Here is a 23,690-nt window from a genome sequence, read left to right as displayed (position 1 = left end):
ATATTTCTAAAATCCCAAGATTCACGAAAATACACTGCTCGAGATAATTTTGAGCTTTCTATTGATAGTCAAATTATAAATAATATAGGATAAATAAATAAATAAATTCCCACAAAATCAAAAGCTTCCTATCTTAATTTATTTTAGTAGTCATTGACTAGTGGGGGTAAAAACAAGAAGGACCGGCAACATTTTGCTTTACCCGTCAGAATTAAAATAGGAGTTTGGTATCACTTGAGTTACATTATATGATTTTTTTTAAATAACATGGGATTGATGAATGATTATAATTAATGATTATGAATATTTAGGTATATTTTTCACTAGTTAAATTGACTAGTGAGCCCCAGATTTCGATTAATTTTAGTAGTCAGAGCATTTATTTTAGTAGTCAAATGCCGTGGCTAGTGCCTGATGTCCAACCCTGATCCGTGACAATTTCATTCAGTGACTCGCGCATGCGCGTAGGGGAGGCAATAAAATGAGAGCGACATTTATTGAATCGCTTATTGAGATAAATGAGACAATGCTTACGTTTAGCCGCCAATATTTTGAGGAAAAGCAAAACAGATTGCAGCAGTTTGGATTTAGCCCGGAAAGAATTCAAAGCGGCCAGAGTGACTCCCAGGGCTCCGCAGCTCAGACATAAAGGACGGAAATTATTGTCTGCAAAACAAATTTACGGTCCAAAGTTTAGCTAAAACGAACGACTTATAAACAGTAGCGGCGTTAGGAAAATATTTAGTGGGGTACAAAAGTACAAAATAACTAAAATCCACTTGTTAATATTGTCCAAACAATTGCTCCATTACTGTCTTCGTGTACCCTGCTTTAACACGCTAAAATCGATTTTCGCATGTTAAGATTTAAACGTAATTAATCTGAAATTTAAATATAATTATCCTAAAATTTAAACGTAATTATTATGAATTCTAAATGTATCCTGAAATCTAAACGTAATTATTCTGAAATCTAAACGTAATTATTCTGAAATGTAAACGTAATTATTCTGTAATTTAAACGTAATTATTATGTAATCTAAACGTAATTATTCTTAAATCTAAACGTAATTATTCCGAAATCTAAATCTAATTATTCTGAATTATAAATGTATCCTGAACTTTAAACTTAATTATTCTGAAATCTAAACGTAATTATCCTGAACTTTAAACTTAATTATTCTGAAATCTAAATGTATCCTGAAATTAAAACGTAATTATAATGAACTTTAAACGTAATTATTCTGAAATCTAAATGTATCCTGAAATTGAAACGTAATTATAATGAAATTTAAACGTAATTATTCTGAAATTTAAACGTAATTATTCCGAAATTTTATTGTTTATCTAAAATTTTAATTTAAGTGGGGTTCTTTAACGAATTTCCAGGTTATTCTTGTTTTTAATTTTATATTGTTATTGCGCCAGGCACAGGATACAATAAGTGTATACACTTTGTATTTCTTATACCATAAACTAATATTATATAGGCTTTCTTCAAACATTTATTCTGTCTAATCGGTTCTCGTGTCACCTCTATAATTTTCTAAAATTTTAATGTATTTGGAAAATTATAGACTGAAATGTGGTTTTTTGGCAAATGCAATGGGGGGGGGGGAGTGCTCCGGCACTGCTTTTAAATGGAGATTTACCTTTCTTGCCGATGGTGGCCAAGACGTGGAACAGCGAGGCGCAAGTGGCGTCGCTCAGGGCCGTCGGGTTCGAAGACAGGGCGTCGACCAACGCTTGAAGCAAAAGCGGAACACCACCCAGAGACACTAGCCTGTGCGCCTTCTCGCTGCGACCTGATGTACGCGTTATTATTAGTGAAATGTATTCAAGCCATCCATCACAATTACGCGGTAAATTGTACCTGTTTTAACGGAATATAAGAGCTCTCGAAGCAAAGTCACTAAATGCTCCAATAATTTCGGTTCTTGTTTTTTCTAAACGAGAAAAGCTACTTATTTTACTACAATTACAGTGTTGCCGTGATATTTTCAAATTGAAATTCCCCTACTTTTCCCCGATCATTTTAGAGATATTTCCCGGACCTTTTTATGGGAAAAATTAGACAATTTTTAACTTTATATTTTACTTTTCAAGAAAATTAATACATTTACTTCAACTTCTATTTTATTATAAAAGCATAAGTAACATAATGCCACTAAGTATAACTCTTGTAGCCTAGCTCGTGCATTTTTTCTTACTACATTCTTTCTTCACCAAAGATAAATCAGTAAAACGAGTAGCAACTCTGTGACCCTGAAGTTTAACCCTCTTTGTGATTGGAATTTTTCTATTGGGTATCCAAATGGGGTCAGAGTTCAAATTCAGAAAAATCATATAGTACTTCAAAAAAAATTCGTCTGTTGCGTAACCATGCGGCTAAATAAGCATTAAGCCTAAAATTGGCGACTTCAAAATCACGCGCTAAATTTCCGGAATATCACGTTAACGGAAGTTGGGTTATATTAGTTCATGGCGCCACTACCGAGGGGCGCTATTTAGATTTTTTTAGTGCCCCTGTGAAGAAAGGATATAGTAAATAATTTCCTAATGTTTTTCCCCGATTAGGTTCAAACTCGGGGGTTAAGTAGACCTTCGTTTACCTTGAAAGCTTCTAAAGGGAAAAGTTTTAATGGCAACCAAAATATTTTTCACAACTCAGGTTTAAACTTTCTCTACGTAAAATAAATCACGGATTTTCAAAAAATTTTAAAATTACAATTTTGGCAAAACAATTGGGTAAAATTATAAAAATTGAGTAAAATCGATAAAAATGGGTAAAATCAATAAAATTTCGGTAAAATCTGAGGGGTTTACAATCCGTGATTTTTCCATGCAATTTTACGTAGAGAAAGTTTAAACTTGAGTTGTGAAAAACATTTTTGGTTGCCATGGCAAATCGAATGGCCATTGAAACGTTTCCCTTTAGGAGCTTTCAAGCTAGGAGCAACAAACCCTGCACCCGACGCATTTTATTGTGTACATTTTTCATTGGTTAGACGGAAGGGGAAAATTCGGAAATTGTCTTCCCCCTTTCCGTAAAACGTTCAACGTAAAGGTTCATCCAATGAAATTTGTACACAATACTGCGTTAGCGTGTTTAAAGGCTAGCTGCGTTTTCCTTGTGTTTATTGCTCCTAGCTTTAAGGTACATGAAGGTCTACTTAACCCCCGAGTTTGAAGAAAATCTGGGAGAAACGCCTCCGGAGGTATTTTATATAAAATATATTTTGGTTGTAACGATTAAAAAATGATTAGAATATTTAGGAGCTAAATAATAATAATAATAATAATAATAATAATAGAATTGTTCACAGAACTATAGCAAAATTACTTTAATAAAATTTTGAAAGATAAAATTCCCTGATTTTTAGACCCATTTTCAAATTCCCTGACCTTTCCCTGACCCGCACTCACCCTGAATTATTTTAAAACATAATAAAAGTTATCCAATTTAAATTTGGCCTATTTTTTATTATCTACATCCGCCTGTAGAAGTGTTCCACCCTTCTGACTCCGCTGTATAGCAACGAAGCCCCCCGTTGCCCCTTCTCCGACCAACCTGTTGACAGATAAAATATTTCGAACCAACTTACTCGCAAAACAGACATCGCCATGGAAATAATAGCCGTTGCCTGAACCGTTATATTTTCGCTTTGAATCTCCTTATCTGAAAGGTTAAAATTAAATTATTCGAAAAGGGATTTAACGATATTTTTACCGCGAAAATAACGCCGCTAAATGGAAGATTACTCGATAACTTACCGAGAAAATTTGCGTTACAATCAACGAGGTTTGTACCCAATATTTGTATCAAATCGTTGTACGATTTCCCCGAAAGAGTAAAGCATTCTTCCGAATCGGATTGGGGACTTTGATCTTCGTTATCCGATTGAAAGCCGTTCATTTTTGGGCCGCCCTAGCAACCGATTCCGCGCTTCGATCGGGAGACTACCTTACTCGTCGAAAGTAGGTAAAGAAATGGGTACTTGTCAAAGTTAAAGGATGTAGCCCGATTATCCAAATAAACTGGCCCGTTTTCAAAAGAAAAAGGCTCTTCCTCTTATAAAAGTGTTTACGGGATCTGAGACGCGATAGCCAAAAAAGAGAGAAAAATGGCTGACTTGGCTGCAGTTAAGGCCAAGGATGAACTGACACCTTGGTCACGGTTGTCTCGACGAAAACCGTACCGCACCCACGCTAATTAACTAGACTATCGGGTTAAAACTTGCACCGGCTCTAGTTTTTAGCCGTCATACCGCGAGGATAATTCGCGATTTGGCTCCAAAAATTGAAAGCCATCTGCTCTAAGTCTTTCCAGCGAACACGACAAAATCTGTTCATCGTAAAACGAGGTATCTTTTTTTTCCCGTCATTAATACGTCATACATTTACCCCTACCCCCCTCCCAGTCAGAAAACCCCTTTCCTTGGCAGAAATTGATCCAGGATCTCAGAGATGCACCCAAAAATAAATCATAAAAGCCATTCGTTTTTTAGAAAGAAATCTTCAAAAGCGAAACGAAAAGCTAGCGTAATACGCCACCCTTTAACCCTCCATTACGAACTCTGACATAACCTTAAACTTTGTTCCTAGCCCCATTAACGCCTAATAAAAATTAATTCTAAAAACAAACGTTTTTTAAAAATGATTGTTTTTATTAAAAAACTTAAAAAATAATAAAATTTTTGTTCAAATAATATACACAAAATTTTGTTTTTGTATACCATTAGTTTTTTTTTTCAAAGATTCAAAGCATTGCTTGTATCATTTGATAAATGTATATCCCACGAGGGAGACTGATTTAAACAATTAGTGTTTTGATACTTACAGGTTGGAGGTCGCCAAGAAACAGCTGTTGAGGTTTCATTATGAACGCTTGCCAAGCTTCCTTTGGTGTATTTGGTAGTGGAAGGGGGATACCTGTGAGGAGATGAGCACCTATTTTCTTCACCATTGTAACAGCTGGCCAGATCTGATTCTTCAGTTTCCATCCACCACCTTATTTTGGGAAAGAGGTTCGTTATGACGTTGAGTTTGAGTGATTACGTTAGCTATTTGGTAAAACTTGAAATTCAGCTTACTAAACTCTTTTTGCGACGTGAGATTAGCGCGCTCTACGATTTAAAATGTTACTTCCTCCCCCCTCTCTCCATTATACCCCGTAAACGCGCCCCTCCCCGTGTATTCTGCCATTTCGCTAAGCCTAGCTATCATAATTTGAAAAATAAACGAGAAAACGTTTTTAAAAGAAGTTTTATAAACTTTAAACGGTTTTTATTACCAGTTGGTAGTTATTTTTTGCGAAAATCCGCTGAAGTGCAAAATTTTAAACAGTGTAAATTAATTTTAAAGGTCAGTAGGTCATTTCAGTAGTTACTCGACAAAATATTCGAGAAAATTGTCTGCTACTATCGAATTTAATTTATGAAGTGTCGCCATCTAGTTCTTTTCTTGTTAGGACTATAAATTAAAGAATAGTTTAATAGATGGCGTAAGTTTCGTAAAACACTTGGAAATATTCTTCCATTCCTAGAAAAGAGTCAAACTAGTCCTACAGAGTTATTTCATTTTCGAGTTAAAACTGAATAATAAGTTAATTATAAATTTATTGTTGTAAAGCGAAACGTAAGTGCTTAGAATTCTTACGGTACTATTTTGAATTGGTATAGATATTTGGTGGTGACCTGTAAATCATAGACTGTGATAAGTAAATTTAAGCCAAGTCTTAATAAACAGATGTAATCTATAATAGTACTACACTATACACCCAACGCGTTAGTGGGATTTACACGTGTTTTTTAAGCCTTTACATACTGTCAATAGTGAAATGAGTTCACAAAAAGGGAACGCTTTAAGACAAAGACCTCAAAAACATTGCAATGTCCGTGGTTTTCGAAATAACGCAAATGACAAATCCCCTCGTGTGAAAGCAATGAATTGTATCGATTTAAAAGAATGGGATCTGTGTAAAAGGTGCATTGAAATTATTCAGTGGAAAATAACTTACAAAAAGTACAAACCTCTCACGTGTCCAAAGAAGTGGTAATATAATTTTATGATTGAGTCATTATGTGGCAAAGACACAGTGTTCATATTTTTCAGCATCAAATGTTCTCAGAAATCTGTCAAACGAGCTTATTGTACAGTTTGTACTGAATGCGCTCAAGCTTTGAAAATTTGTGAGAAATGTGCTAAAAATGAATTTGAGGGTGATGCGCAAGAAAAAGATGCAAGGTAAGCTATATTTAATACAATTTTCTGGTGAATAAAGACCCATCACTTCATAAATATTTTGTAGATTGGTTACTGGTGCAACAAATATAAAAAAAGTTGCTAAAAAAAGCAAACATTCAAAGGAGGATGATGATGATGAGGACGATGACGAGGAATGTGATGATGATGTAGATAGTAATAAAGATGACGAGGAATGTGATGATAATGTAGATAGTAATAAAGATGACCATTTTAATGAAGATGATGAAAGTGATGTTGATGATGGGTCTATAGAGTCTTTTACCAAAATTTCCCATTAATAGACTTCTAGTTGGTCAGGTGATATCATTGAAACAATATCATACCTTTTTTTATTTAATAAAAAAGTGATGTATCATTAAGTTTGTGCTTTTTATTTTAGCCATTTTACAAAAGGTATCTTACGAACATTTATTAGTTTAAAAATACATATTCATTTGGCAGTGTAAAGACCATTGAAAAACAAATCTTATATATATTTTACAGCAAAAATTTGGTTTATCTCTATATGCTAAATAAAAAACGCGAGTGACTTTATTTACAAAAAAACATAAATTACCAGTACGCTTAGAGTTTTAACTTTCAAAATTGTTTTATTTAGTGTTGAGAGGAGAGAGAAAAAACTATCAGAGGTATAATTGTTAAAAGCGCGGCGCACCGTTTAGAGCTTAAAAATTGGTTTGATCTTATTTGGTTATACTTAAAGTAACTGGAAAAGTAAATACAGGCTCTTCGGACAATGGTTTTGACTGGCCATCATTGGGTCGCATAAGTGCTTTAATGCGGAACTGAAATTGACCAGTCTGATTTTGTTCTTTTGTGAAATGTAATATGTATATTCCGCGGCTAAAATAATTAAAACATAAAATTGAGATAAGAATGTTGAGATTTTTGGGCTTGGATTACCCACTAATTTACCTTTCAATCATTTCGAATGGTTTTTCATTATAATCCTCTCCTTCAGTATCTATTTGATAAATAATTTGATACCTCAAATTGTTAGTTGCTGGTTGTAACTGTAAAATCCGAACATCTGGATGTGTTAAAGAAACTGGGATTTGTAAATTAACTTCGGCCATGGAATTATTTGCTAAATTCAATTTCGGTTTTTTGTTGAACTTAGTTTCCTTCTAAAGAAACATAAATATTGGTTTAGTTACAATATAACCCGAAAATATTGGATTGTTACCATAGTTCGGGCCTCTTTGGAATGTCTGACTGTTCGAGCTGTGGTAGAAATGCGTAACGCTTGCTTTCGTCTTGCCTTGGGTTGCTTTTCGCTAGTTTCATTCAGGGCGCTTCTTGAAACCCTAACCCTGGTGTTTGTGTGACTATTTATCTTGCAAGAATAGCAACCCTCAGTCGAAATTATGTTGTCATCATTTCCATCCGTATACCCATCGCCTATACCTCCCCCACCCAAATTATTAACGTGACCTCCCAAGTTGCTTATTTCTCCCGGACCTGGGGTTATAGTTGACAAACAATGGCTGTAAATAAATAAGAAATTAGCTGTGTTGATTTACACCTGAGATATTTGTCTTACCCTTGGCCTATTCGTTGGTATCCTTCAGGGCAACCGCATGCCCAGGCATTTCCACTGACAGGGGTACAACCAAAGGCGCATAGGTTTGGTTGGCAACCTCCATAGCCGGTTCCAAGTGATCCCAGTAATTCTGCAATATATTTAGATTTTAACATTTATATTTTTCAATAACCACTTTGTATCTACCAATGCAAGAAAGAAGTGTTGGGTCGAAAGCGTATCCGTCTTGACAGTTGCAAGAATAGCTCCCGACCGTATTGGAACAGTCGGCCGAACCACAAACGTTAGGTTTACTTGAGCATTCGTTGTCATCTGAATTGAAAATATGGAATGAAATCGGTGATAATGATATGCATAGCTAAAAGCGGCACTTACCCACGCAATCATTCCAGTAATAATGGGGAGATTTGCCATCGGGACAAGTACAACGGTAACTTCCGGGAAGATTTTCGCATCCAAGGTCGCATTTAGAGCCATCCTGTTCACACTCGTTCAGGTCTAAGCAGGGTCTTTCATAAGTCTTTCATTGTGATTTATGTTAAAATACTTATATTTACCAAAACACGACGCTCCATCCGAACCGGGAGTGTATCCTCTAGAGCAGACGCATTTGTAACTTCCGGGTACATTTTTACAAGTACCGAATGGGGAACAGATACCTGGATCGCGGGAACATTCGTCCACGTCGACGCAAGTACCTCTTCCTGACTTTTCATAACCGGTTCGACAGCCGCATTCGAAACTACCCGGTGTGTTGACGCAGTTGTGCTGGCAGTCGTGTCGTCCGTTGGAACATTCGTCAATATCTATTGAATTAAAACTAGGTTAGTTTTCCAACATCGAACTTCGTTCTCGTAGACAAGTACCTTTACACGAGACTCCATCGTGTTCTAAGCGGTAACCCTTCCTGCAAGAACATTTGTACGAGCCGTCGGTGTTCCTGCATTCGTGGTCGCAAGGTCCGGCCTCCCTATTTCCAAACTGCGGCCGAGAACACTCGTCAATGTCCTGGCATCGAATCTGATTTCCGTCAGTCGGATGTTCGTATCCCTTGTTGCACATACATCGATAGGAACCAAGGGTGTTGATGCACCGGCTGTTGACGCACATTCCCGACATCGTCACACATTCGTCCACGTCTTTCCCGTCCTTATTAAAGCCAACGCCGTGCGGACACAATTCGTCGTAATCGACTGATAGATACGAAATAGACGTTAATAGACGACGTATTTTATACATCGTTGTTATCTTACCCGAGCCCTTTCTAGGACAAAGCTCGCAACGATCACCCCAAGCGATACCCATACCGCAGCAACAAGTCGCCCTAGTGACTGACACAGAAACTCTCGAGGTGGGACATTGCCCGGATCGAATTGGCGTTTGGAAGCAGTTTCCAACTCTTACATCTGGTAAGATGAATATCTACGTTGTATATCAAGAGTAAATCGACGCCTTGATAAATTTTTATCTTACCAACGCATCGTTTTCCATCCGCGCTAGATGTAAATCCATCGTAGCATTCGCACCGGAAACTACCTTTGGTGTTGGTACATCTTCCGTTCTTACACGGTCTGGGTTGCTTTCTGCATTCGTCAATATCTGCAAACGGTCCCTTCAATAAATTGACGTCAATCGTTAGAAAATGTCGACAAAGTTTTTACCTCTGCATTCCTCTCCTCTCAAACCAATTTGTTCGTATCCATCCGGACAGACGCAGGCGTAACTACCAACTAAATTCTTGCAGGCGTAGCGGCATTCTCTGGCTAAACCCGTCGCGCATTCGTCTAGATCTTCGCAGTGTTTGCCGTCTGGCGCCGACTTGAAACCAAAGGGGCAAGTGCACTGGAAAGAACCCGGTATATTTTGGCATCGGAAGGCGCACATGTGGCCCATTTCCCGGCACTCGTCGATGTCTTCGCAAGTCTTTTTGGGACCCGGAGCGTATCCCGAGGGACAAGTGCATTCGAAACTGCCGTGCGTGTTGCGACAAGTGCCATTCGTTCCACAAGCCTGCGGTCGTCTGCATTCATCCACGTCTAGAGATTATTTCGTACAGTTAGCGGTTGAAAGTAGGCGTGTTTTCTAGCTAACTCTACCGGAGCAGGATTCCCCAATAAGCTGGAAGCCAGCCAGGCACTGGCAACGGAAAGAGCCATCCGTATTGACGCATTCTCCGTCTTTGCATAAGGTTGGATCCATTTTGCATTCGTCGATATCTAAGGATCAATTTCAACGTCATTCCGTAGCTAGAACTCTTTCTATAATTTAACTTACCCACTACCGTTCCAACGATTGTGATGTAGCCAATACCGGCCTCGCAAAGTTGTTTAAATTCGGCTGGAAGGTATTTTTATTTGTTATTTGACTAAAAATAAATCATTTGAAATAATGTTTTTACTAACGGTCGTCATCCCCCGGGCAAGGTTCGCACGCTGGCGCTCCGGGTGCTCCGCCCCACGCCTTCGATCCTTTCATGCAGCAGCATTCTTTGCGACTGATGTCCGGGGAGCTTTGTTTTGGTTCCAAACAGCGGCCGCTGTCGTATCGAGCGTAACATTGGCCTCGGCGTTCATCTACGAAGCAAACATTAGACACGTTCTCACCGTTTATCTAATCCCGTAACGCTGTTGGACATACCTATGCAGTCTTTTCGATCGGGGGTCTGACGGAATCCGGGTGGACATTGACATTCGAAACCGCCGTCGGTGTTGATACAACGTCCTCCGAAACATTTAATGTCTTCCTCCACCGCGGCAGGTCGCAGACGGGTTTGTGGGGCGCATTCGTCGACATCTTTAGATATTTTTTTCAAGATTAGTTTGAAGCTTAAGGGTGATCTTCGTTTACTTACCGACGCATTCCCTTTTGTCGGGCGTATTCATGTATCCTTGTGGACAAGTGCATTGGAAGGACCCGTCGGAATTCCTGCATGTTCCCAAGCGACACATGTCTGGTTCTTCAATACACTCGTTCACGTCTGTTTACGATGGGTTTTAATTAACGTTGGTCTCGTAATCCCGATTGGGGATCTCTTACCTAAGCAACTTTTCCCGTCCGATCCCAGTCGATATCCGTTCTGGCACTGACATTCGAAGCTACCCACCGTATTTCGACACCGCCCGTTTTGACAAATTCCGAATTGGTTTCGACATTCATCGATATCTAGAGTTTTTTTACATTTAAATTGATGTTTATATTTAGTTCTTCGAACGCTTACCGGTGCAATCGGTGACTCCCTGAATCTGAAAACCTTGTCGACAAAAACACTTGTACGAACCGAGCGTGTTGACGCAATCACCATTGTTGGAGCACACCAAATTGCGGTTGCATTCGTCGATATCTGTTTAAGAAAAATTTTAATTGCCATTTAGTTTAAAAAAAGGTTTATATTAGTTCACTTACCATTGCACTGATCTCCTAAAGGTGACAGAAGGTATCCGGGGTTACAAGTACATCTGAACGACCCTTCCAAATTGGAACAGCGACCGTTCTGACAAACGTTGGATCTTTCCAAACACTCATCGATATCTGACGTGGTTGACATTCACAATTAGTTTTATGGTTATTTTCCGGTAAGGCATAGCGTACCTTGGCAATCTCTTCCACTCGGAGAGAGTTTATATCCATCGGGGCATCGGCACTCGAAACCTCCCGGGATGTTGACGCAATGGGAGCTTCCGGTACATGGTCTTTGGGCTCCTTTCTGACATTCGTTTATGTCTGGAAGATTCATCATAATTTCGTATAACGTCTTTACATATTAAACCCTGGTTCAAGTACCTTCGCAATCCATGAGTATTGGATTGTATACGTAGCCATCCAAACATATGCACTCGAAACTTCCAACCGTGTTAATACACCTTCCGCTTTGGCACACCATCCCTTGACATTCATCCACGTCTAAAATTTGTTTTAGTTTTAAACACTGTGACTGTTAAGTTCGTATTTAACGAATACCATCAACTACTCCCGTGATGGGATTGACTACGGTCCCAGGCGTCTGACTGCAGAGGGATTTATATTCCGCCGTTTCTTTGATGGGACAAGGTTCGCAGGGTTCGCCCCATGCTTTTCCAACGGAACAACAGCAAGCGTGTCTAGTTTGCACCACCGATGTCTTGTGCTCGCAGATTCCGTTGTGGTATTGGGTGTAACAGCTGTCCTTTCGCATATCTAGCGCGATAAGGTTTTAGATTGAATTCGTATACTAGCTCTCAACCAACGTACCTACACACGTTCCTCCGGGAACATTGACGAATCCTTCGGGACAGATGCAAGTGTAACTGCCCTCGCTGTTGATACATTTTCCCAGTCCGCAAATTTCGGGATTAATGTGGCATTCGTTGGCGTCTTTAAAAAATGGACTTAAATATATATCGCCTTTATTTCTAAATTTATAACTAGTGAATTACCAATGCAATGTCTGTCGGTGTCGTCCAATATAAAACCATCGGGACAGGAACACATGAAACTACCAAAGGTGTTGGCGCATTTCCCCCCACCAGTACAAATAGTTCCGGGTGGATATTCGTCACATTCATTCACGTCTATGAATAGTAGCGAATTTAGAATTTCATCGCGGGTGTTTTGTTAGCGCGTCCCCTTACCTTCTAGAGCGACGTTGATGACGTTAGGCCTGAATCCGGGTCCGCTTGGGCAAAGCTGATCGTATTCTGCTACAAATGATAGCAATTTTGTAAAAACCGAAGTCCAACCGCGCCTCGAGTCGCTTGCTTACAAGAGCTCGGAGTCGGACAAACTTCGCAGTCGCCTCCCCAGGCCACTCCAACGGTACAACAGCAAGTAGCTTTACTCACGGAATCACCCAAAGAATCCTGTCGATTACATATACCCTTTCCATTGTAATTTCCAAATACTTTGACGTAGCAAAGGCCTTCTCTTTTGTCTTTGATCAGAGAAAATAATTAAGAAGTTTTCATCGACGGTGTATCGATATTACCTACCTACGCAACCGGTCCCGGTTTCTATTAGTTCATGGGCGGGAGGACATTGACAGATGTAAGATCCTACCGTGTTAATGCAAGTACCATACTGGCACGCCTGAGGATTTTCGCATTCGTCCGTATCTACGTTTCAAGTGGAATTTTTCAGATCTCATACCTTTGAGCGTAAGTTCTGGCGTCCTTACCCGTGCAGTTTCCTCCTGACTCATCCAACTTATATCCCACGTTGCAAAGGCAACGGAACATCCCAAAAGCGTTTTCGCATCGACCAAACATGCATATCTTATCGAATGAGCTGCATTCGTCGATATCTACCGGAGAGTCATTGTTAAAAGGGTTTCCGGATTTCATTTTTTTCAATTCCGTTCAACCTACCCGTGCAAGATCGTCGATTTTGAACGGCGAAGCCTTGGTCGCATTCGCAGTCGTGCCCTCCCGGGTAATTGATGCATTGGCCGTGTCCGCAAATGTCTATTCCACCTTCGGCGCACTCGTCCACGTCTAGGCAACTGAAGCCGTCCCCTTTAAGACCACTGTCGCAAACGCATCGGTAGGAACCGTCCGTGTTAATGCAGAGAGCGTCCATGTGACAACCGCCGTTGTTTCGAAGGCATTCGTTGACGTCCCTACACGAAACGCCATCGCCCACGAACCCTTCTCGGCAATCGCACTTGTAGGAACCAGGGGTGTTGACGCATATCGCGTTGTCGTCGCAGTCCGACATGGCCAGTTCGCATTCGTCGTCGTCTAACGGAGCCGGTTTATTGCTTTAGTTTAAATTTCGATTAAAAAGAAAAGCGTTCGTACTAACCCGTACAGCCTTGACCCTCTTCCTTCACGGAGTAACCGAAGTCGCATCTGCACGTGAAAGAACCTTCGGTGTTTTCGCAGCGACCGTTCATACATAAATTAGGGTTTAGCAGACATTCGTCAATATCTGCGAATTAAACGTTTATTTCCACACTGTAATAATGTACGCTTGAAAACCGCTTACCTATACAATTCTTTCTATCTGGCGACTCCAAAAGACCATCTCCGCATTCGCAGGAGTAAGATCCTTGAACGTTTTTACATTTTCCACCGCCGCAGATTGCCGGATTCTCCAAGCATTCATCCACGTCTACGCGCGTAAATAAGGTATGGATATTTTAGGACAGGGTTGCCACACGCAAGGGAAAAGTCAGGGAATTTAAAAATTGGCCTAAAAAGTCAGGGAATTAAAATTTATCTTGTCACTTTTTAAAGGTAATTTTATTTAAGATCTATCCCAAATTCTATGATTATCATTTATTTCCTTGAAAGTTTAGCTAATTTTTTCAACATTGCAATAACCTTTTTACTGAAATATAAGTCCATTTTAATTTATTAACTTCTGATAAAACTAACTATAAAATAAAAATATTGGCCTTAAAAAGTCAGGGAAAACAGGGAATAGTCAAGGAATTTTAATCTAATAATTTTGTGGAAAGCCTGTAGGAGTTTTAAGGTCGCGAATACTCTTACCTTTGCAACGGAAACCATCCGGTGTCAATTCGTGACCTTCCTCGCAGATACAATGGTAGCTTCCCGGGGTATTAACGCACTGATATTCGCACCTGCCGTTGTCCCTGTTGATGGTACATTCGTCCACGTCCTCGCAGCTCGTTTGTTGAGGCAGCGTTTGGGTGTATCCTTCGTTGCAAATACACCAAAAGGCGCCCATCATGTTCTCGCACACTCCGTTTGAGCAGACTCCGCTTCCGATACCACATTCGTCGATATCTAACGAAGAACTCTTGTTGATTTCGGGCTTTCATTGGATAAAAAACTTTACCTTTGCAGTATCTTCCATCGGGTGATAGTTCGTGTCCAACGGGGCAGTCGCAGACGAAAGAGCCCGGGGTGTTCACGCAAGTTCCACCGAGACACAGGCCTCGATTCAGGGCGCATTCGTCAATATCTGGATTGATAATTATGTTCACCTATTGGTCTTTATATTTGTTAATTCAACGCGTACCGTTGCACATTTGGTTTAACATAACCGGTTCAAATCCATCGTTACAATCGCACACGAAAGAACCAGGCACGTTTCTGCAAATACCGTTGGCGCAAACTCCACTGTGCATTATGGAACATTCGTCAATATCTGAGTAAAAATAAGTTTTAAGTTTATAAATTTTCGATCTTTTTCGGCGGACGAAAACAATGATTAACCTGTGCAGTTAAGACCATCCGGATCCAAGTCAAAACCTTTGTTGCAAGTGCATTTGAATCCCCCCATAGTATTCGAGCAGCGTCCGTTCTGACATAACTCGACGAACCGGGTACATTCGTCAATATCTAGTTTGAAATGTTTTAGTTCCGGTTACGAAATGTTTCTGGGGAATGTAGGAGTGTTACCAAATACGTCGGAGACGTCTTCCCCAGTGCGTCCTTCCCAAGTGAATCCTTCTTTAGGACAGAGCTCGTTGAAAGCCTCTTAGCGCGAAATTCCAACAATAAATAATAATCCCTTCGAAACGTAAGCCAATAATAAAATGTAAATACCGCTAGTTGGTCTCGGACAAGGTTGACACGGGTTTCTGCCCCAGGCCTCGCCGACCCCGGAACAACAACAAATATTTTTCCTGAAGAATCCTTCCATGGCTCTCGAACAACGGCCTTTTTCGAACCTACCGTAACAAGTCTCTTCGCGATAATCTTAAAAAACCGCCAAAGAATGTTGTTAAAACCTCTTCCGAGTTTTCCGTTTAAAAATATTCGTACCAATGCATTTGGTTCCGGTTCTCGGGTCCAGAGTAAGACCAGGCGGGCAGTTGCATCTGTAAGAACCTTCGGTATTGAGACAGAGTCCTCCTCCTTGGCATATATTGGGAAATACGTCGCACTCGTTCACGTCTGAGGATAGGAAACTGCGTACGTTTAAGAAACGACGAGACGCTATAAGCCCTTAAGCCTAAGTGTTAATGCTTATACCCGTGCAAGTGACTCCGTCCAACACGGCGAATCCTTTGGGGCATCTTTGATCTAAGAAAAGAAGGATATTTACCGTATTAGTTTTTCTCCGGTATTGAAGAATTATTCGAAGCTACTGACCCACTCCCGTTGAAGGCCCCGTAGTTGGGTGGCAAGGCTGGCAAGGACTGCCCCAAGCTTTACCAATCGTCGAACAACACTCGGATCTCAACATTGGTACTTTGACGGCGTCTTCGCAAACGCCCTTAGCCGATAACTTGCGCCAACACGACGCTTTGCGGTTGTCTGTTGGGAAAATTCTTAGTTTTTGGGCGTTTTTACTGAAGACGAGATTTCCTTACCGATACATATACTTCTGGTGGCGTCCAAAACGCTTCCCTGTTCGCACTCGCACCTATAGCTCCCTGGTGTGTTAATACAAGTACCGCCGACGCAGACGCCGGGTTGTCTTCCAGTAGAGGGCTGTCTTGGAAAATGACCACCGTTGTCGGGTGGCTGCTGACCACTCGGTTCCCGGCATTCGTCGATATCTACGAACGTACGTAACCTTGAATAGTGATTGCTTCATTGTGACATTTTAGAATGTGGTACCTTCGCAAGCGCTGATGTGCGTGTTCAGTCTATAGCCAAGCGGGCAAGTACATTGGTAGCTTCCAGGTGTGTTTCTACATTGACCGTGTTGACACAGTAACAGGTTAATCGCGCATTCATTGATGTCTGGAAAATAACCCCGGGTTATCTCGTACCAAAGGTATCAACAAAACAATGAGGGGATTTTTTAAGAGCAGCCTCCAATTAGATGGCGCCAATAACAATTGTAAGAACTAGTGGGCTTAAGCTATTCCGACCAATGGGAAAGCGGGTAAAAGGTCATGCTTTTCTATTGCCCATTAGAAAAGAAGCGGAAAGAGCAATAACCTTCCAGCCGCTTTTCCATTGGTGGAAATAGCGTAACCACGTTGTACTTTTTGTTAGTGGCGCCATCTAATCGGTGGATTTTCTTAACAATTGCCTCATTGACGCATACCGCTGCAAATTTTCCCCGTCGAATCAATCTGATAGCCTGGATTGCAAATACATCGGTAGCTTCCTTTGAGGTTTTCGCAGGCGCCATTTGGACAGTAATTGGGGAATACCTTGCATTCGTTGATGTCTAATTAGAGTAAAATTTTTTGTATTTAAAATTGATAACTTCTCTGGAGTTTCGTTTGTACCTTCTCCGTCGTGTCCAGTTCCGGGATCGTGGGAACAAAGCTTTTCGAAGAGTGGTGAGCCTGGGATGGGACATGGTGTGCAGGGTGTTCCCCAGCCGAAGTGGCTCCCCGAGACACCGGCGTGGGCCGCGCAACAACAAGTAGATCTCGTGACCAAGTGCGCCGACGGGTCGGCACATTCTCCGTTCGCTTTATACACGGCGTAGCAGAAATCCTTTCTGGTATCTGAAGTTGGGATACTGATTAGACGCTTTGAAAACCGAAGGGCATCGCCTGGCCATCGAGTATTACCTACGCAACCTTTCCCACCAGGCCCTAAAGTAAAGCCACTGTCACAAATGCAGCGGTACCCTCCGTCGTTATTTTCGCAGCGACCATTGGCGCAGGCGTTTGGTGTTTCCAAGCATTCGTTGAGATCTACAAAGAAAATTATCGTTTTAATATCAACTATAAGCGTAAATTGACCATAATTTAACTCTTACCTATACAAAATCTTCCATTCGACGACAACTTATATCCGCTGCCGCATACGCATTTGAAACTACCTTCTACGTTTAAGCATTTTCCATTCAGGCAAATGCTACTCTCTTCACATTCGTTCCTGTCTAGTTTTTGGAAGATAATTTTAATGGTACGTAGAAAACTCGCGTTAATGAAGATTGCCGTACCTATGCAAAAACCCGAATCCAGTCCTCCGGATGACGGAGCCGGCACGAAGCCATCGTCGCAGATGCAACGGTAACTTCCGGGTGTGTTTTGACAGCGACCTCTCAAACAGATACGAGCGTTTTCCAAGCATTCGTCAACGTCTAAAGTAGCTTGGAATAAGTTCAAGTAGCCTCCAAGCGGTAAAATTTAAATCAAAATACGTGCCTACGCAAGCGTTTCCCGTGGCAGATGATTTGAAGCCCGGTTTGCAACGGCAAATGTAAGAGCCGGCTTGGTTAACGCAGTCACCGTTGGTGCACATCCCACTGGCCGTACACTCGTTTCTATCTGTAGATACATCGAGTTAGCCACTCTTCTGGTGGTACTATATTGAACTAATAAATAAAGGTACGTTTCGCTGACACTGAATCATCTTAACAAGCACGACATCTGTCTATCGGGAAAATTAGGCGTAACAACTACTTCGCGTGTGCAAAGGCATCGCAAGGAACGATCTTATATAAAAAATTATGTAAGCTACGACAACTTACACATCTTATTAGGAATACTATTGTGGCCCTGATGATTCTTATAGTAACGGGTGGCATTTACAAAGGAGATCTTCGCTAGCGTGTTCGACATTAAGCCTTGTCTCGAATAGAAGTTTACTTACCTTCGTTGCTCTATTTAAACCAATGAGGTAGAATAAATAGAGATCCAAATCCGCCTTCCAGGACCTACCGTTTCGCGGGACAGTATTTGTTGAGTTGGAGAGTTAGGCCTAGTAAATGAACTTAATCAAATCGTGTTGGCGCCATCGGAAATCTAAACCTTAATGTATTTTGCAAAAGTGTCTGCTTACAGAAACAGATGGCGCCAACACGATTGGATAAAGTTAAAACTTAAGCCTAATTCTCCTACTCAAATAAAACGTGTCCCGCGAATCTCTATTTTTCTCCTTCATTGATATAAACAATTCTAAATACGTTATTTTAAGCGGAATTAGATTAGTTTCATGAAGAACGTAACGAATTCTACAAGATCTTCACTGTGAGAACTAATCTGGGTTTCTTAAATTCATTTTCTGGTTAGTCTATTTTCCGAGTGAGCGTCTTCTTAGCGACGGCAGACAACCAATCAATTTGGAAAAACTCGTTACATCTTACATTTGACAAAGGTAAGGCTTTTGAGTGTATACTATTCCGCTTTCAAAAAAACTCCGACTAAAAAAGTAGGGTGTTGTGTTTTAGAGCCGACACGAGGCGCTAGCTAACAAAATCGTGCTATGTGATACCTTCACATATGCTCAGTGTGAGTTACGCCTTTTTCGTTGGTACCGGGATGGCCTTAAGCGTTTGTACGTTTTAGGGAGGCCGAAACGTTCCTGCATTTATTAGTCCAAAGTACAACGTAGTCTGACTACCTGTGCAAGCGGTTCCATCGGGAGAGACGTCGTACCCTTGAGGACAGAGGCAAGTGAAACTTCCCAACATATTGACGCACCGCCCACCTCCTTGTCGACACAATGTCCTGTTGGTGCATTCGTCTATGTCTGTGGTTATAAATATACGTTAAAAATTGAATTAAAACAGATTTCCGTGTATTTAGCTTTACCAACGCATTTCTTATCGCCGGATGAGAGAACATATCCGGGAAGACATTCGCATCGATATGAATCCGGCGTATTGACGCATTTTCCGTTTTCGCATATGCCCGGTCTCAATTCGCATTCGTTAATTTCCAAACTGGATCCGGGCAAACAAAGTCTCTGAAAGTCGTCTGCCAGGAAAGAATATATAAATAATATATTAGCCTGTTAGGTTGAATGTAATTTTATCCCTTACGAGATCCTTGTTGAGGACACCGTTCGCAAGTTGAAGAACTAGTGTGTCCGTTGTTAGCTAGAGCCCAACCTTCACCCATATCTTTGCCGCAGCAACATTCCATTTTGGACAATCGGACGTGGAGTTTGTCCTGACATCGTGCTCCACCGCTACCACCGTTGAGATACTTCGTGTAACAGTTACCCTGGCGAGCGTCTATTGGAACCATTCGATATAAATCAAACGCACCAGTACCATTAGTGACGCTAGAGCTTTTCCCTCCCGGGGCTGTCCCAGTGTTTGGGGATTTTTTTGCACTCTTTTCATTTCAATAAAGTGCCCCCTCGTGACACCCATTCTTACCAATACAAGCTCTTCTGTCGTGTGAAGGGACGTAACCAGGATCGCAAATGCAATAGAAGGACCCTTCGACGTTAATACATCTCCCGTTGAAGCAAATTTCTTGTCTCTCTTCGCACTCGTTGATGTCGGCGCAGGCATCTTCGTCCCATTTATATCCATCCTTGCAAGTACATCGGAACGAACCGGGACTATTGGTGCATAGTCCCCCGGAACACAGACCTGGAATGGCCTCGCACTCGTCGACGTCTAAACACCGGGAACATCGTAAAAGTTTTGTATTCTCGGTCTACGCCTAAATTGAAAAGTGGTCGTACCTTGACAACTTTTGGAATGCACGTTGGTAATGTAGCCTCTTTGGCAATCCATTTTCTCCTGGGGTGGACAATACTCGCAAGGATGACCCCAAGCCGCTCCGATTGTGGCGCAACAGAGTTGCCTAGTGCAGACAACACCCGATAACTGACCGGCGCAAAATTGATTTTGTACTTTACGGAAACAAGGTCCCGTTCTGTAATCTACGCGATATAGAGACGTTAATTCGGACTTTGAAAACGATTTAATACGGGTGGAATGAACCTCTTTCGCATCGTCTTCCGGTGAAACCGTAGACGCACGCGCAACGGTCATTTCCGATACACCTGCCGCCGTTTAAGCAAGGCTCTCTGCAGTTTGGTCTACCTGTCGTAGTGCGAATTACTTTAGAACAAGTACATTCGACATTGAGTGATGAAATTTAGACGTACGTGGGTCTCTAGGGTCCCTCGATTCTCCTGGATCGCCTCCGGGTTGGGGACGTCTGCCTCCGCCATTGCCCGAGGTGTTTCCTCCGCCCCTGCATGGCGCTATCCTTTTCTCCGCGCTGCAATAGCAAGTGTTTGGACGTATGCAAATGCCACCTTCTCCGCATGGCCTCGTACAAACGGCTACAATTCGCGGAATCAAAATTATAATGTCTTCGGTTTTAAATGGTGACCTTAAAGCGTACGTACGTTGAACGCATAAACTACTACTGTCTCCTTGCGTCCTCCATCCCGGACAACAGTAGCTTTGATCCCCTCGACCACAAACATTCGGACTAGGATAATACGTGTTAAAACCTCAATGTGAAAAAATAGTTTGGCTTGCAAAGTTATCTCGCGAGATAATTTTTCATATTTTTTGCCTGTTAGGATAAATAAAATTATCTAGACTTTTGAATTTCCCCTCGCGTAGGATAGGGAAGAGATTAGGCGCCAGGGGTTTTTGGCCCTCGACAGTCGACGTGACTCCGTCTTCGCCCGAAATAAATTCAGTCGTAGGAGGCCAAAACGAAATAAACGAAACCACCCCCCTCAAAAGAGATAAATCTTCAGTTTCCGGATATAAATCAGACGCTAACTCGCTACGTAACTAAACCTTTTTACGATTCTGAACTTAAACGATTTTCCATACTAATAATTTCTAACCCGGATTTATCTTATGGAATTGAGTTTTATATTTGAAAGTTCTGAAAAGTGATTTTTAAATGAAAGAATATTTGGAACATACCCGGCGAGGTATCCGTTCGTCCGGCTTCTTCCATTAGACGGATGTCCGTTGCCATTGTGTCCCGTTTCGGGGATGGGATGGGGCACTGGCGGAGCGGCATTCGCGTCGGGGTGGTCCCCGTTGGACCTTCCGTCCATATCGAATGTTCGGACTATCCTCCATTGCAGCAGCACGAGCAAAGTCGCGGACACGAGTCCGACTCGAACCATTCTCTCCCGCTTAATTCCTCCCAATCAGTTTCATGAAGGCGCGAATGTATCCCGCGATAAATACCCCGATGAAAGTGTTGAATCCGGTAGCGATTTTCGACACGCGGGTGGTCCTCGTAGGGACCCCGAGTTAACCAACTTTCTTTTCCTCGACAGATTTTTTTTTCAATTATTCCAAGGACTTATCACGTGATTGTTCCTTTAACCAATCGCGATAATCCCGGAGAAATCCCACCGATATAATATTCGCCAAAACGTATAAATTTGAGATAAGGGGCGCACCACTCGCCGTTACTTTTCGTGGCGAGATCAGCTCCAGAGAACGCACTCCGCGTCGGATAAGAAGGCCAAAAACTAACAGCTTTCAGTTTTCCAATAACTCTTAAGTGCCGCTAGAAAGCTCCTCCACTCTTAACACGCGCGTTTTTTTAATTCTCAATTACTTCCTTTCTTTTTTTTTAGTCGGTAATTGTAAAAGAGGCGCCAAGGCGTACCCGCGAAATCCTTTGATTAAGTTTGCACCAAAATCATATCCGAATTTTCGCGACTCGTTTCGCGACGTTCTCCCCTTCAGGATTTCATCAAAGAGCTTACTCTCTTCCTCCGAAAGAGAACTAACTGATGGAAGGGAAGAAATAAAAAAATCTCAGAGAGGGGGAACTCAATCTCTGGTTGGGCTCTGGACAGCGTCTGTCTTAAGATGACGTCAACGGGCCATTCGTATCGCGTTACGAAATATTTGCGCGCTGTCCGATTTTTTTTTGTCGTGACATTGGCTTTTAAGGAAGAGAGGCGAATTTCGCAGTTTCGCTTTCGCTCGATGTATATAAATTTGGTCCGCGGGGGCCCCGGATAAACACTAGCGCTCCTTGTTGAGTCACTGGAAAGTCAGTGGAGTCAGCGGGCCGAGACCATTCGAGCGACAAAGCGTTAATTTCGACGCAACGCGACACCAGCGCGGCACCCGATCGCCTCTTTGATTAGATTAGCGGACGAAAATGCGGTTTTAAGAAGCTCTTTTTTGGCCAACTTTGTCGCGATAAACGTTACTCTCTCTCTCTCTCTCGGCTCTTTTGATCAGGGCCCATCCACTCCGAGTTACGATAAGATATTGGAGTGGTTAGTTACCCGAAATCGCAACCCCCACCCGATTTATATAATTGATTCGCTGAGAAAAGGGACCATTTAGCTACAACTTATTAGTTTATGAAAGAAATATCTCCAGGGTTTTATGCCCGAAAGGTCGACGTTAACCGTATCATTTAGAGATGTTCTCGTTTAGAACGCGTGTGTGACAATGGACTAGATATTCGAAGAATTTGTTTTGAGATCACGAACTGATTTGTTCAGTATTTTCGCGCCAAGTTATATAATCAGGATCTGCTATTACTTATAAGGGTTTTCCTAAACGGTTCTTCGCCTTAAAACCTCCCAGGGGCCCATCATCCTTAGGGAAATATTTCCACCATTAGCGATATAAAGGAAGTGCCCATTGAAACTGGAATGTATATAAAATAATTACTGGACAATAGCGCTATTGAAGGTGCCGGTGGGGTAAAGTTTCAGGTTTTTTTTTGAGAGCGCACTTAACTATCAAAAGTTGACCTTCCGGAAATGTGTTCTTTTTGATAGCGATTAAGGTCAAAGATACGCTTTCCAACGAAACAAACAACAAAAAATGTTTTTATTCGACATAAGCGCTTTATTGGGCAGTCGTTAATTAAGAAGCACTCAAAAACCCTAATTAGTAGGAATGCTTCGGGTTTTAGTCGCTGGTTCGGTGTTATCAGACCGAAATTATATATACAGGGTGTTTCAAAAGGTTATGCAAAACTTTTAAGGAGTTGTAGGGGCGGTTTTTTCTCATTTTCCTACGATGAGTGAAAAGAGCGCCAGAGAGATTCAAAGTGTGGCCTACTAGCCCCAGGAAGTAGGCTGCAACAAGCGCAAAACCAAGCAGCAGGGACTTTAAATACTGTTTAAGTTTACTTTTTTTACGCTGGTTACCACGATTGGTTTACAAAGTTGGTTTTATCTATCACACGAACCCAAACCTTAATGTTCGCGTTTCCCTGCTGCTATCTATCTATTTATATTTATTTTCCTTTTGGGGTACAAATCCGTTTTATACCACGCAGGAATTTACAATTTTTAAAGCGAAGTAATAAAAACATAATA

The 23,690-nt window shown here is 41.5% G+C and overlaps 3 protein-coding genes across 5 annotated transcripts in view; 1 reads left to right on the top strand and 2 right to left on the bottom strand.

Annotated features, from left to right (window-relative positions):
* Positions 1–5,384, bottom strand: part of LOC149923150 (uncharacterized) — a 38,313-nt gene extending 32,929 nt beyond the window's left edge. For 2 of the 3 annotated variants that reach the window (XM_090162724.1, XM_090162725.1), the window contains exons 1-6: positions 5,293–5,384; positions 4,840–5,009; positions 3,605–3,678; positions 1,873–1,945; positions 1,652–1,804; positions 535–666 (exon numbers count right to left, since the gene is read on the bottom strand). In XM_090162724.1, coding sequence (XP_090018850.1) covers positions 535–666; positions 1,652–1,804; positions 1,873–1,945; positions 3,605–3,678; positions 4,840–5,002 — 595 coding nt within the window. In that variant the 5' untranslated portion in view covers positions 5,003–5,009; positions 5,293–5,384. Of the gene's footprint in view, positions 1–534; positions 667–1,651; positions 1,805–1,872; positions 1,946–3,604; positions 3,679–3,773; positions 4,091–4,839; positions 5,010–5,292 lie in introns of those variants that run through there. The other variant, XM_090162726.1, reaches the window with a different exon arrangement.
* A 181-nt stretch (positions 5,385–5,565) lies between these two features.
* LOC149923149 (uncharacterized protein C9orf85 homolog) lies at positions 5,566–6,581 on the top strand. Its single transcript, XM_090162727.1, has 3 exons — positions 5,566–6,053; positions 6,114–6,245; positions 6,310–6,581. The coding sequence occupies exons 1-3, from the start codon at positions 5,839–5,841 to the stop codon at positions 6,542–6,544; spliced, it is 582 nt and encodes a 193-aa protein (XP_090018853.1). The 5' UTR covers positions 5,566–5,838; the 3' UTR covers positions 6,545–6,581.
* Positions 6,582–6,925: 344 nt separating this feature from the next.
* Positions 6,926–22,333, bottom strand: LOC149923148 (fibrillin-1-like). The gene is made up of 57 exons (XM_090164173.1): positions 21,304–22,333; positions 20,766–20,851; positions 20,520–20,699; positions 20,353–20,454; positions 20,091–20,291; positions 19,777–20,022; positions 19,435–19,629; positions 19,205–19,369; positions 19,014–19,142; positions 17,816–17,938; positions 17,611–17,751; positions 17,425–17,547; positions 17,234–17,359; positions 16,943–17,167; positions 16,756–16,881; positions 16,320–16,445; positions 16,070–16,258; positions 15,849–16,013; positions 15,729–15,779; positions 15,519–15,650; positions 15,300–15,452; positions 15,153–15,230; positions 14,967–15,092; positions 14,770–14,898; positions 14,587–14,712; positions 14,277–14,534; positions 13,768–13,893; positions 13,585–13,710; positions 13,149–13,520; positions 12,959–13,084; positions 12,774–12,896; positions 12,548–12,715; positions 12,417–12,485; positions 12,222–12,356; positions 12,037–12,159; positions 11,767–11,982; positions 11,590–11,709; positions 11,398–11,529; positions 11,212–11,337; positions 11,027–11,149; positions 10,846–10,971; positions 10,661–10,786; positions 10,447–10,602; positions 10,212–10,382; positions 10,084–10,146; positions 9,906–10,025; positions 9,471–9,845; positions 9,283–9,408; positions 9,063–9,215; positions 8,676–9,002; positions 8,367–8,615; positions 8,185–8,307; positions 7,996–8,121; positions 7,810–7,939; positions 7,453–7,753; positions 7,182–7,393; positions 6,926–7,109 (listed from the first exon to the last, which is right to left on the bottom strand). Exons 1-57 carry the CDS (start codon positions 21,510–21,512, stop codon positions 6,950–6,952), a joined length of 9,039 nt encoding a protein of 3,012 aa, XP_090020299.1. The 5' UTR covers positions 21,513–22,333; the 3' UTR covers positions 6,926–6,949.
* Between the last annotated feature and the right edge of the window lie 1,357 nt (positions 22,334–23,690).

The sequence above is a fragment of the Leiobunum rupestre genome, chromosome 11, assembly GCF_980474605.1.
Source record: "Leiobunum rupestre chromosome 11, qqLeiRupe1.1.hap1, whole genome shotgun sequence".
NCBI lineage: Eukaryota > Metazoa > Arthropoda > Arachnida > Opiliones > Sclerosomatidae > Leiobunum > Leiobunum rupestre.
This window is presented reverse-complemented; position numbering and strand designations above follow the sequence as displayed.

What these genes read in the sequence shown, in the direction of transcription:
- LOC149923148 (XM_090164173.1), bottom strand. Translation starts at nt 21,512, where the DNA reads ATGGTTCGAGTCGGACTCGTGTCCGCGACTTTGCTCGTGCTGCTGCAA. An exon ending in AACTGGACACGACGGAGAAG is followed by an intron (nt 16,882 to 16,942) that starts GTACAAACGAAA and finishes TACTCTAATTAG; the next exon opens with ACATCAACGAATGCAAGGTA. An exon ending in AGACGTCTCCGACGTATTTG is followed by an intron (nt 15,093 to 15,152) that starts GTAACACTCCTA and finishes ATTTCAAACTAG; the next exon opens with ATATTGACGAATGTACCCGG.
- LOC149923149 (XM_090162727.1), top strand. Translation starts at nt 5,839, where the DNA reads ATGAGTTCACAAAAAGGGAACGCTTTAAGACAAAGACCTCAAAAACAT. An exon ending in CTCACGTGTCCAAAGAAGTG is followed by an intron (nt 6,054 to 6,113) that starts GTAATATAATTT and finishes CATATTTTTCAG; the next exon opens with CATCAAATGTTCTCAGAAAT. An exon ending in GCGCAAGAAAAAGATGCAAG is followed by an intron (nt 6,246 to 6,309) that starts GTAAGCTATATT and finishes AATATTTTGTAG; the next exon opens with ATTGGTTACTGGTGCAACAA.